The sequence below is a fragment of the Patiria miniata genome, unplaced genomic scaffold, assembly GCF_015706575.1.
Source record: "Patiria miniata isolate m_02_andy unplaced genomic scaffold, ASM1570657v1 HiC_scaffold_21, whole genome shotgun sequence".
In the NCBI taxonomy this organism is placed as follows: domain Eukaryota; kingdom Metazoa; phylum Echinodermata; class Asteroidea; order Valvatida; family Asterinidae; genus Patiria; species Patiria miniata.
The window spans coordinates 415,185-427,748 of record NW_024037060.1 but is presented as its reverse complement, the minus strand read 5'-3'; the positions used below and the strand labels follow the sequence as shown (position 1 = coordinate 427,748).

Here is a 12,564-nt window from a genome sequence, read left to right as displayed (position 1 = left end):
GTGATGTTCCTCGCACACAGCCAACATGCTTACATTGGTGTAGTCTGTTGTGCCTTTCCAAAATCTAGTCCAGTCATTTCAGTGTGATGCATTCGGGATATCCAAATCTACATCTAAAGTATGAATGAAAAATCCATCTGCACGCTACTGAATCATCAAGTGGTTTTCCCAGCTTTTCATCTTAATTAAAATGTTGTGATTGCTGTTCCAAATTCTTCTGAAGTTCTGTAATGCACCTGTAGATTCACAGTGTCTTAGCCATGAACAGGGACTTCTGTGTCTGTGTCGTAGCAATAGTTCTACCTTATGTGTCACGGCATAGACTTGGCAACCAAGTTATCTTTGAATTGCAATCTGCTTGTTAATGAGCACTGCTATATAACCATCACTGGTCTCAAAACATTTTGCAAGCAATAAACTTGTCAGTCATAGGTATTAACAGTGTTCTAAATTAACAATTCTGCTTTGCCTGGTAAATTGCAAAATTTTCAACAATAAACTTCATTACATCTCTGTGCTTGCAATCACTATTATACATTGTTACATTCCTGTTACTGTTCCCTGAACGAGACATTTGCCATCATAATTATGATGGCAAAAGGTATAAATTGCTTACGTTATGCCTTAGGGAGACACCGATCAGTAGGGAGACATTTCAGTGTCACAATTAGGCTAGATCTGTTGCATGTGGTCAAATACTTCCTAGGAGTAAGGTAAGGTAAGGCCAAAAAAAAAATGAGTCGGTCTCTGGTCAGCGCGCTCGTCGGTGTTTTAATCATGCGTGTCAACCTTCTTTTTTTTTCAAATTGTCCACGGTAGCTACAGCAGCGCCCTCTATTGCCGCACCTCAAATTTTTGTACCGAGGAATGGGGAAATTGCACCAAGGCAAATGATGGAGGGCACCAAGGCAAATTATGGAGGTCCCCAATGTATATGAGGACACAACAAAAGCAAAATAGTACCCACCTTGTCTTACAATCCAAGCTAACAAAAAAGAAAAAAAAAAGGGCCCCCCCCCCAAAAAAAAAATGCGTCGCCGCATTAATTCCGGAACTTTGGTCTGACCAGAGACCGAATATTTTTTTTATTTTGGCCTAATATTGGGTTAGAGATCTTCGAGTTGGAAAACATTTGTGCACAACCCTATATTCTACATGAACCATTTCCCATAATTATTATTTTCCTGGCAATTATACAGCTAAAGAGTTTCAAAAGAATCTGATGACCTTTTGTAGTATGACCTGTGTTGTAATTATTGTTTGCTTGTTCACTTTTAAGGTTTCTGTAAATTTACACATTTGTGGGCTAACTGATGTTTAACAGCACAGTGTTGAATAATAATTATTACTAGTTTGGATAATAAAGGAACAAGACTAGCTTACATCAAACCAGCTTCTTACTATTAGCGACCTTTCTGTAAATTGTATTTCTCCAGAAATAGATGATTGTATAAACCCGGTCATCAAGTGTTTTGAAGTAATATTCAGATGTCTGGCTACTTTAAAATGTAATGTGACATGGTTGATTGGCAAAATCAATTATTATTAAGGCATACAAACAACAGTTACCGACAAAACATATTCTGTTGATAAAATTCGGCAAAGTTCTTACAAGTATCTAATGAAATCTTAGTTCTCTGTGTTTAGAAAATACCAACCTCTCTCTCTCTGCTTTAAAAACCTGTGCATCTTAAGCATTGATCTCAGCTGCTGCTATACGCTGTGCCTGATGCCTTGCTATCACATGCAATTAATACGGAATAATGACCCTCAGATTTAATGTCATTACAAAGGGAATATGCAATAGGAACAACATTTTAGCAAAAAGATTTCTTTACAAAGAAATTCACAACTGCCTCATCACTCTAATGTCCCCTTGAATTTGATACCACATTTGAGGTCGTAATGCTTGTAGTTCTGAAGATTTCGTAAATTTTCCACACTCAACCATGTCCAGTATTGCATGGAATTGCCCACATGTTTTAACTGCAAATGAGCATTCATGTTAGTGATTGCTCATTTACCCCAGTACTTATAACCTTTCACGCACAGTTACGACAAATGAGCTTTTTAGCAACCTTCCTGTACGCTTCATTTCTCCAGCCATAGATGATTGTATTAAGCCAGGAATTGCTGTAACGCAGACCATCAAACAATGTCCTAAGACAGGAATCTGTCACAGAAAATAGTGCAAATGAAGGTAGCCAAGTGACACAGACAGTGCCTGTGATAATCAGAAATGTTTTGAGAGATTTGACATTTGAGCGATGCAGCTGAACCTGTGCATCTTCAGCATTGATTTCAGCTGCTGCTATACGCCGTGCATGATGCCTTGCAATCACAAGCAATTTTAGGTACAGAATAATGACACACAGATGTAATGCTATCACGAAGGGAGCATACAAGATGAACAGAAGATAGTCTATTATTTCACTCGAATTCATGTTAGTATACGCGTATGTCATTTGGCCAATATGAAAAGCAAGGCAGACTAGTGCTGCGCATGCCAAGCTGATGTAAGCTCGTCTTTTGGTGACAAGAGTTTGTAGCTTCAGAGGTTGCGACACTGCAATGTATCGAACCACAGTAATCATTGCCAAAATGCAAAATCCCAGAAGCTGAATAAATTCAGCCACAATTGATAGGGCCTGTACATCAAGGTGCAGTTTTAGACTTGCATAGAGAAGACCAAAGAAGCCCACTCCAACATCAGTAATTGTGAGGGCAACCACCAGCAGCTTAGTGACGTCATGCATGTCATGTAAGCGATGTAACACCTGCAGAGAAAACAAGTTGCAGATGAGGCAGAACAAGCAGATTGGAACTAGAACACACACATATAGAATGCAACTTGGTCTGTCTGGGTCTTTCTCATCAGTAAAGTTTGAAGAGGTTAAGAACTCCATCAGTCCTGTCATGTTTTCCATTGTTGTGTTCCTCGCACCCACCCAAGGCGCTTAGATCGGTTTTGCTCGTTGTGCCTTGTCAAACTTTATTCTGGTCATTTCACTGTGATACATCAAGACGTCAATATCTTCATCTAAAGTACGGAGTAACAATCCATCTGAACACTATCGAATCATCATCCGGTTTTCCCTTGTCTTGTCTTGATAGGTGCTGCACCAACACCCCTTCCCAGGGGTCACACGGGCAGGGTTGGTTGTGCGCATGGATTTGTTGTTTTGCTGTTTACTTGGTTGACTTGGTTGCTTCTTTCCCAAAGATGATGTTGAAGTGTGTGTTGATGGCAGATGCGAAACTTCCTTTATCCTGAATTGATGTAATCTCTTCAGGCAGTGAGTTCCAGTCCACTAATTCCCAGCTTTTCTGCTTAAAATATTGCGATTGCTCTTTCAATTTTTTTCTGAAGTTCTGTAATACACCTTGAGATTTGCAGTGTTTTAGCCATGGACAGTGACTTTTGTGTCTGTGGCACAGCAAGAATTCTACTTTAGAAAATGATCATGTCATTATCATGGCAACCACTTTATCTTTGAAATGCAATCTGCTTCTTAATGAGCACTGCAAACCATCACCAGTCTCAGACCAATTTGCAGCTAATAAACTTGTCAGTCATCGGTGGCTACACAGCGTTCTAAATTGACCCTTTGTTTGGTCTGGTAAATTACAAAAATGTCGGCAATAAAGTTACAGATTACAACTCTCTGCTTCAAATCATCATTGTACCTTGTTATATTTTCCTGGCAATTATTGCAGCATCATTAAAAACTTGTTTGAGACAATAGTGATTGGTCATTGATGCGTCGTAGCACACTGGCAGTTGATTTCACATGCCGGTAGTATTTATTATTGCAAAATCTAAAAAGGTTTCACAAATGTTTGCGGTTGTTCTCCCATTAACTTGGTAAATTCTATGAGTGTCACTGTCTGTCATTTTGACAAATGAGGTTTTTAGCAACCTTCCTGTGTGCTTTGTTTCTTCAGCCAGTAATTGCTGTAATTATCGACTATCAATCAAAGTGTAGATATAATGACTTGCACCACTGGTTAGTAGGAGAGTGGGTAAGCGCCACCAATCCTTGTGATGCATCACAGCTACAATGTGTTCTGACAGTAGAACAGAACAGTAGTAAACAATGTTGGCATTTTTCATAGAGTGGTACAATCTCACATATATTTACAAAAACATACTGGATAAAATACGACAGTTGGGTATAAGGCGAGTTGCTTTTGTACTCTTAACCTACATGTATTGACAGACAAATGTTCTCGACTGAAATATTGACAACACATGACAAAGGACAAAACACACACATATACGGACACACAAGACACAAGCTAGAAAACACAAGGTGTGAGACAAGACCATAAAACTTTAATGAGTCATCTAAACTGTTCTGCAAACCATTTCACAAAAAAGCTCCAATGCAATGAATCCTGCATTTAGGTGTTTTTAGGGAGAACGTTAATCGACTGATTTATTTGTAGTTAATTTCAACCTCAGATTGTTTGTCTTTTTGTAAGTGGTCTCTTGAACATTTTTTTTCGTAGATAATGATAATGCAAAACTTTCAATTTTATTTCATGAATATTGGTAAGGAGATAATGTCCCAAGAAATTACCTGAATTTTTTTGTTCACGTGGGATAACATGTTGAGCGGTATTGTAGTTGAGTCTATCACAAGTTCATCACATCAGGTAAAAACTAACGGGGGATGAATGAAAACGGAAGAATGCCATTGTCATATTCCATTGATAGCACATCATGACATCATTGGAGAGTGGAGGTAATGTACTTGTGATGTCCTTGTGATGGACACATGGTAGGCTAAACACTGATGTCCAATGCAAAGGAAATTGGACCTGTTAATTCCATTTTATAAATTGCCCAAATTTGGCGTGAATAGAGTTTTTGCAAACCAAATAAGCACCTTTCTTTTATGTCCTCCATATCTCAAAAAATGACTTAACGTCATACTTTCAATGTAAAATCAATCCTTGTTAATTTCACTGTTGGTAAAAAGTATAGTGGTTTACAGATAAAAAAAAAGATCCTCTCTTTTTGAACATTTCCCCATATTTCTGGTCTCGTTGCAGTGGAGAAAGCAGTGGAGGTTCTGCAGGATCTTGCCATTCTCAATAGCGATGAATCGCTGACTCCACTAGGGGACAAAATAGTGGACATCTCCACGGACCCTAGACTAGCCAAGGCTCTCGTGCTGTCTGCAATCTTCAGGTGAGGCAAACTATTGTGTGGACCCGGTAGACTATTTGATGTTGACTATTTGACGTCTTTGCTGATCCCAGAGGGCCAGCCTAGTCTCCGCTTTGCACCTGTCTCACTGACTGACTCATTGACTGACTGACAGACTGTCACCCCTGACTATAGCGACGAGGGCCTGGCAGTTCTGTCATACAAGATTTCCCTGTAAAGCCAATGAATACATGTAGGTCTAAATCGGCCAATTGTGTAGACGAGATGCAAACAAATTTTCCAGTGAATAAGCATATCGAATCAATTGAATGGATTTTTGAGGGCACTGACTAAGACCGGTCTAGTACCAGCTTTACTAGGCTCCTAGTCTTGTATCAATTGAATGAACTTTTTTTAACTTGTTCTGCAGACATATTTGCTCATCAGCTTCAGATAATTTGGTTCACTACAAGTTAACACCTAAAACTTAAGTACCTGGGTGCATGTTCAAAACAATTTATACACGCTGTAAGCGTTTAATTTACAGTTGACTCCCATTCAAACAAACTCAGCCAAAACTAACCATAATCTTTCTTACGTATGAATTTGGTATTGAGTGAAATGCGGATCCTAATAATGTAAATACACAAAGGCTTAAGGCTTAAGTTCAACATTCATAACCAGAGTTTTGCTGTAATAGAAATACTGTTAAAAAGAGAAAGATTGTACTGGGTAGTATCCAGACCGTGACGCCACTTCAGTGGTTGTGTACAAAGTCTATGGAGAGTCAAGAACATTTTTTAAGTATTTCCCGAACAAAATGGGAAATGTTTTTCAGTCCCATGAGTTTACGTCTTTTCAACATTTTTGCAATGACTGACCTTTATTGAGATGATAGATGAAGAAAAAGTGGCGTCAGGTTGCAACATTCTTTCCTTAAAAAGAGTCAACTGTATGTTGTGATTAATCGAAGCCCCTTCCGATATCGAGAGCAGCTAAGGCATATTATACATGGGTTTGCATTGATAATATGCTTGTGCTCAAACAATCTATTTTCTCTTGGCTTCCAGGTGTGTGAACCCGGTCCTAACGGTGGCTGCAGGGATGCATACCAGACCACCATTTCTAGACTCCATGGAGAACAGGGCTGCAATCTTAAAGGTACACTAAGCAAACACAGACAGATGATTAGTAAGAAATTTTAACTATTCATAACTTATGAATAGGGGTGATGTAAATTAAATTAGGTTTTGCCCTTCACCGACATATAAACACTGTAAACTCAGTGTGTTACATGTACCTCCCATTTTCACTTGGGAGATAACACACTGACTATACAGTGTTTATACGTCGGTGAAGGGCAAAACCTAACTTGAAAGAAATTTCAAGTATGTATGTCTTTGAAAGATAACTTACTCTGGACTTCATATACAAGTTCTCCCTGAATGTTGTCATGCATATTTGCACCACACCCACCCTGAAACCAGTGCACAAAGGCACTGCGTCCACACTCAAGTTCTTGTGAGTGGCAGCACGCCACATCGTCTTCTGTTCCTTCATGAAGACCGTAAAAGCACTCCCAAATTTTGTTTTCCTCAATTCTTGGTTGTGAGCAAAAGAGGAAGTACAAATACATTCCAGAAAGAACTATAATATACCGTGTAATACTTGCTAAACAAGTGTGTTTGAAGACAATAAATATGACTTCATTTTTTGCTCACCCCATCAATATGAGTCACAAGCTACCAGAGTTACTTTTTGAGTAATTTACAATCAGAATCAATAAAAACTTTAATTGTTTTTCACCTACAAATCACCTGCATATTAAGATGTCAAACTAAGTGATTTATTCATGAGATGGAATTTGCATCAAGATGATAAATCTCAATATAGAGTTTTGCCCTTCACCGACGAATTCAGTGATTTATCAAAAAAGAGAGCAGAATATGCTCTTTTCACTGATCATGAATTTAAAAAAAAAAAACCCACATATTCCTAAGACCACTTTTGTAGGATCCGGTTATTTGTTGACCTCCCACAGATCAGGAAATCCTTTGCTGAGGGCAGTCGGAGTGATCACATTGCTCAAGTCCAGCTGTATGAATCCTGGGAGCAGGCCATGTCTGCGTACCAAGTCAGAACGTTCAATGACCAAAATCTTGTCCATCATTCCACAATGGTCTTCGTTAGAGGTAAGGTTGACAAGAAGTTATATGTAGGCTGTTTTGTATCTAAAACCGACACCATTTGCAAAAAGAAAATGTCTTTTTGTAGATTTAAGGAAAATTAGTCATGCATACTTTGACTTGAGCTGTACACACGCAACCAGTACGTGTACTCTGTGTGTCCCATCCAAGGGGCTCTCAAAAGCAGTGAAAATACGCCCTCTCTTGGTATCTTGCTCATATGGGGATGACAGGCACAAAAACTCCTGGGACAAAAATGACGAAACCAAAATTGAGTTTGAATTGTTACATGTATTTAAAATGCTCTTACGATACAAAGTCTGTACCGTTAAATATGGTAAATAAGTCAGTAAACACTAATGTCAACCATGATTTTGTAAATGTAAAATGCCTTCTTTGAATTTCCAACTTGGTAACTAACTTGAAAGCTAAGAGAATGGACTCTGCATTGGATGATCTAGCCCAATTTAACTGGGAAGGTTCACAAGTAAATGTATATATATTCTTTATTTTCTTGAAGGTCTTCGCCAGCAACTAGCAGAGAATCTAGAGGAGGCGGGGTTAGTGACATCATCCAGGGACTGTCTCCATGGAAACGACAACAGCAGTGATTTTGCCTTTGATAACCAACTGGTCAAGGTAGGAACGACAAAGGAATAAGAAAAAAAATGGCATTTTCTAGATGCATAGCTTGTAATGGTATGGACTCTGTGCACAAGTACCCCCTCACTTGGTCACAAAGGGAGAGTTAGGAGGGACACTTCAGTGCACTGTTGCCATGCAACTGGTGCAAGAGCGATGACCATACAGGTTTGTCAACACTAAAATCAATTTCACGAAATTTGCACCATACACGGGCATTCAAGTGTGTGCAGGCAATGCGTCCCTCCAACAGAGGTCTCATTAGTGGTCTCAAGGCAGCAGAAAACCCAACGCAGCTCTACGAAGAGCATTCAAGACATTAATAAGATAGCATTATATACTGCTTGGGGCAGCACTCGGCAGTATGGTACTATTTATGTGAACAAAATATCACTGTAGTCACCACAAAGTTGACTGCAGGTATAGTGTAAACAAAGCCAAAGAACATGATTGTAGAGTATCGGTTTCAATTTAAGATTACAAAATCTATTCAAGCCTTTGGACTATTGCATTTGTTGGACTGAGTTTAGGGACAGGGTATCCAAGGAAAAAAACAAAATGGAAAGGAAAGATTCCTCATTTATTTACAAGCTATTAACTCAACTTGTGATTTTTATTTGGCTTTCTCATCAGGGTGTGCTGTGCGGGGCATTCTTTCCTAATTTATTACGCGCGAGGCGGGGACGGATAGAGAAATCCAGAATGAAACTCAGGCAGTTGGTCTTCAAAGACATGTAAGTGGACAGATACATGTAGATAGGTGCACTGTCGTTGATTTTAATTAAACTCCCATGGCATTTTTGATCGGAACAATTTTGGGAGCAATTGCGGAATACCCCACATTCGAAAATTGCCGCGCTTTAGTAGGAATGGCTGCATAGAATGGGAAGGTGATGTAGCTATAATGATGAGGACGTTGAGTAACTGGAACACACATGGACAAGTGTTAGCAAGAAGTGAATGGGAGGCGTCAAAAAGTCCAATGTCCATACACAAGAGCGGCTACGCAGCTAATGGTTGTCTGACTTTTTCCCCTTAAAAAGAAAAATACTCCATGCCACAAGAATGGGAGGTGTTGAAAAAAAGTTTGTCCAGTGTATATACCCTTCAGCTCAAAGTCAAAGGCTTGTTGAGAGCAGTTGACCGTGACCACGAGTCTCTAGCAGGCGACCAGGTTGTCACATGAAAGGGAAAGTTAGTAACTTTTTTAGCCTGTTTTTCTGCATTGCAGGGAGTCCAACATGGTATTGCTAAGTCGTCGTTCAGTGAACTGTACAGAGAAGGCCTTCCCAAGTCGCTGGCTCACCTACTTCTCCAGGGTAACCATCATTTTTTACAAGTTTGTCTGCAAACGGATCACTGCCTATGCGTGGGATACTTGTGTCCTGAGCACATACATTTTTAACTCATGTGCATGCATTAAAATCAGATGAAATGGTATTTTGCAGTATGTTTGCTAAACTTAAAGTGAGAATTAAAAAAAATTAGGCTAGCATTGAAATTCGTTTTTGAACACAAATCCTGATATGTAAATAGCCATCCAAAAGACTTTCCCATAGGTTTGTGCACAGACATCAATGCACCCTACAGGCATTGCAGGCATCATTGCATATAGCAAGTTAGCACTCTAGTTATTTAATATGTAGTAGTGTAGTAAAGACTGATATCTATGTCCTCTTGTTTTCAGGCAATGTCAGAGCAAATCTTCATCCACGATTCCTCTGTTGTCAATCCAGTGGCAGTCCTCTGTATGACTGGCAGGCGGGTACATGTCGCGCCCTTGAGAAGCAGAGGTGATGAGGACAATTCCTTTTACTTTTTTTTCTCCTTGAGTTTCTTGATTTGTGACTTTTTTTGTGAACTTGTTTGTGCAAGATGAGGGTCTGTGAGTCACACCCTACCCCCCCCCCCCCCTTTCCAAAAACAAAAAATGGACAAAAAGGGAAAAATTGCTACAAGAAGCACCTGGTTATTCAAATTATTATTTTTTAAGAAAAGGAGACGTGTGAATACTTGTGGGGAATGTGGGGGATTACTTAAACCCACCGCTTTTTTGATCATCATAACTAAGAACATTAAAGGAGATCTAATACTAAGTGCAAGTAATCTTTGACTTATCCACTTATGACTTGCATTTAAGTGATTTATTTGAAAGCAAATTTTATTTTTTGGGGTGGTCACCCGTTGCCATTACAGAATTTCAAACACAACTAGAGGAAAATGCCGATTTGGACCCGGACTCGGAGATCGTGAAGCTTACTGTCAGCTCAGACCTCCACTCGACCAGTAATACTTACACCAACAAGAAGACCCCTGTTACCTTCCACACGACGTACCAAACAGCCATGGTGCTAATGCAATTGATACGAGAGGTCAACATAATGGTGGAGGAGTGTCTTAAAGCAGATCGCATGGATGAGTTGGTGAGTGGATCCTCCGTTTATCTTGATATTCAATTAAGTCTTTAAAATCATTAATTATACATGTACATGCAGTGTGATTTGTATCTTACTCTTAACCTATGTATGTATGCCTTATATATTATCTGACTTATATAATTAATAAGTATTATTAATTCATCAAATATAAATCCTATAAAAGTGCATCAGGACTTGCGAGAAGTCACTTGAAGAGAGATGATGAAGAAATGTTCAGATGTAGACACGAAACAATAATGTTTTCGGGAAAACCAATGGAATCTGGCTGGAACTGAACAACCTGTTAGTGGAGGAAAATCTAGGGAAAGCAAAATTGCCTTTGTCTAATGCTGCTGGTTCCATCACTGAGCAAAAAAGGTTAATAGAAACTTTTGTCATTTTATTTTTATTTCTTTGCAGCCCCGGGATGTCAGAGAAAGACACGAGGACATCTTGGAGGTCCTACAGAAAGTCATCAACAGTCCCCAGAAACCGTTCATTGAGACCGGCCGAAACAACAACAGTGATGCCAACACAAGCACCGATGCCTCTTCAGCCGTCAATTTGAACCTCACCGCCTGGTAGTGATGCCATTTCTTCCCCCCCCCCCCCCCCCCCAATGACATGTGCCCAATTTCATGGCCCTGCTAGGCAGGAAAAAATGAACTCTGTGCTTTAAGCATAAATAAGCGGAGCACCAGTCATGTGTATTGAATACACACACTGCAGGACCTTTTGGCTGGTAACATTTTTTTGCTTAGCGAATTCTTTTTCGCTTAGCACAATTTCAATGCTTAGCGTCCCCATGCAACTTACTTCAAGGCTCAATATCATGGCTGTGCTTACCGATAACTTCCGCAACTATTTCCGCAACTATTAGCATTTCAGGGGTAAGCAAAAAGTTTTGGCTGGTGTGCATGCACACGTTCCCAAAACTTTAGAAATTTGCACTTGCGACAGTTACACTAGTAGGCTGATATGTACGTCCTGCACTGTTAGCGTGTCTTGGCAGATACTGGCCATGTACACATGGGTCGTCTCTGTGGTCATCAGCTAACATTTACAGAGGTTCATTCACATTGGAACCAGTCCAGATTGTTCTCAAGAAATTGTTTCGTAATTGAATATTTATTTTGTTTGATATGTCATTCAAAAGTACATTACCTCTGTATACTGCTAGTACGTCATTTCATAAAGGATCTTTTTTTGGAAGGGAGGGGGGGTTATGGGAGGGTGAAACTCCAAAATAGCACAGATAGTACATCGTTAAAGGCAAACCACTTTAACAAATAAAATAGCCAAGCCACAGTTTATCCCGTATTCCAATTTTATTCAGACAGCTTTTTTATTTAAGAATAATAAAAGATCACTGTGAGCCAACAAGAACATGTTTTTTTAGAGTGATACTCAGTAATAATCTTGGAAAATATAGACAGTGCACAAAATCATGATTTATACATGCATAACTTCACAACCACATTATTTGATTTATTTAGTGCCAAACAAAATTATATAATCACACCAGGCACAGGCAAAGCATCATTCATATTAAACATCTAAACATCTGCAGAAATGGACAGAGTATGAATATACACAAAAATTATCCTTTTATCACCACTAAATACCTTTTGGCAAATTTCAGCAAAATTAAAATACCCCTTGGTCTTTTTTATGAACAATAATCGTTTGTTATTTATTGAAAGTAGTTGTCGCTAATAGTACTGTTAAAAAAAATCAATTAAAAACATGCAAATTATCATTATTTTTGTTGATTGCTTGTTGATATCCTAGGTCAACTCATTATTTATTTTATTTTATGTGTGTAATTATTTGAGTGCAACTTACAAAAGCTTTTTAAAAACAATCATTAACCTCATCGCTTAAAGTCTTGAATTCTCCTATAAATTTGTACAAAAAGTATGAAAGTCCCTTATATCTGTAAGTTATTTGTCGATTTCACTTTCAACAGATCGGGAATAATTTGTTTCATAAAAGCTGCATAACATTTTGTTAAGAGTTCGCTCGTGCGGCGTGTATTCTAGTATTTATTTGAATAAAGTTCTCATTGAAAACAAGACAATGCTGCACTGAAAGGAATGTGGGTGACCACCTACAAACAATGAAATATGTCTGAAACGTTGGATTATTATGTAATAATTCACAC

At 38.8% G+C, this 12,564-nt stretch overlaps 1 protein-coding gene across 1 annotated transcript in view; it reads left to right on the top strand.

Annotated features, from left to right (window-relative positions):
- LOC119729574 (ATP-dependent RNA helicase DHX30-like) overlaps positions 1 to 12,525 on the top strand; it is a 32,164-nt gene extending 19,639 nt beyond the window's left edge. The window contains exons 14-22 of the mRNA XM_038202187.1: positions 5,059 to 5,197; positions 6,226 to 6,316; positions 7,197 to 7,347; positions 7,862 to 7,980; positions 8,617 to 8,717; positions 9,215 to 9,302; positions 9,671 to 9,776; positions 10,180 to 10,406; positions 10,821 to 12,525. Of these exons, the coding sequence (XP_038058115.1) occupies positions 5,059 to 5,197; positions 6,226 to 6,316; positions 7,197 to 7,347; positions 7,862 to 7,980; positions 8,617 to 8,717; positions 9,215 to 9,302; positions 9,671 to 9,776; positions 10,180 to 10,406; positions 10,821 to 10,985 (1,187 nt within the window). The 3' untranslated portion in view covers positions 10,986 to 12,525. The remainder of the gene's footprint in view (positions 1 to 5,058; positions 5,198 to 6,225; positions 6,317 to 7,196; positions 7,348 to 7,861; positions 7,981 to 8,616; positions 8,718 to 9,214; positions 9,303 to 9,670; positions 9,777 to 10,179; positions 10,407 to 10,820) is intronic.
- Positions 12,526 to 12,564: the final 39 nt, after the last annotated feature.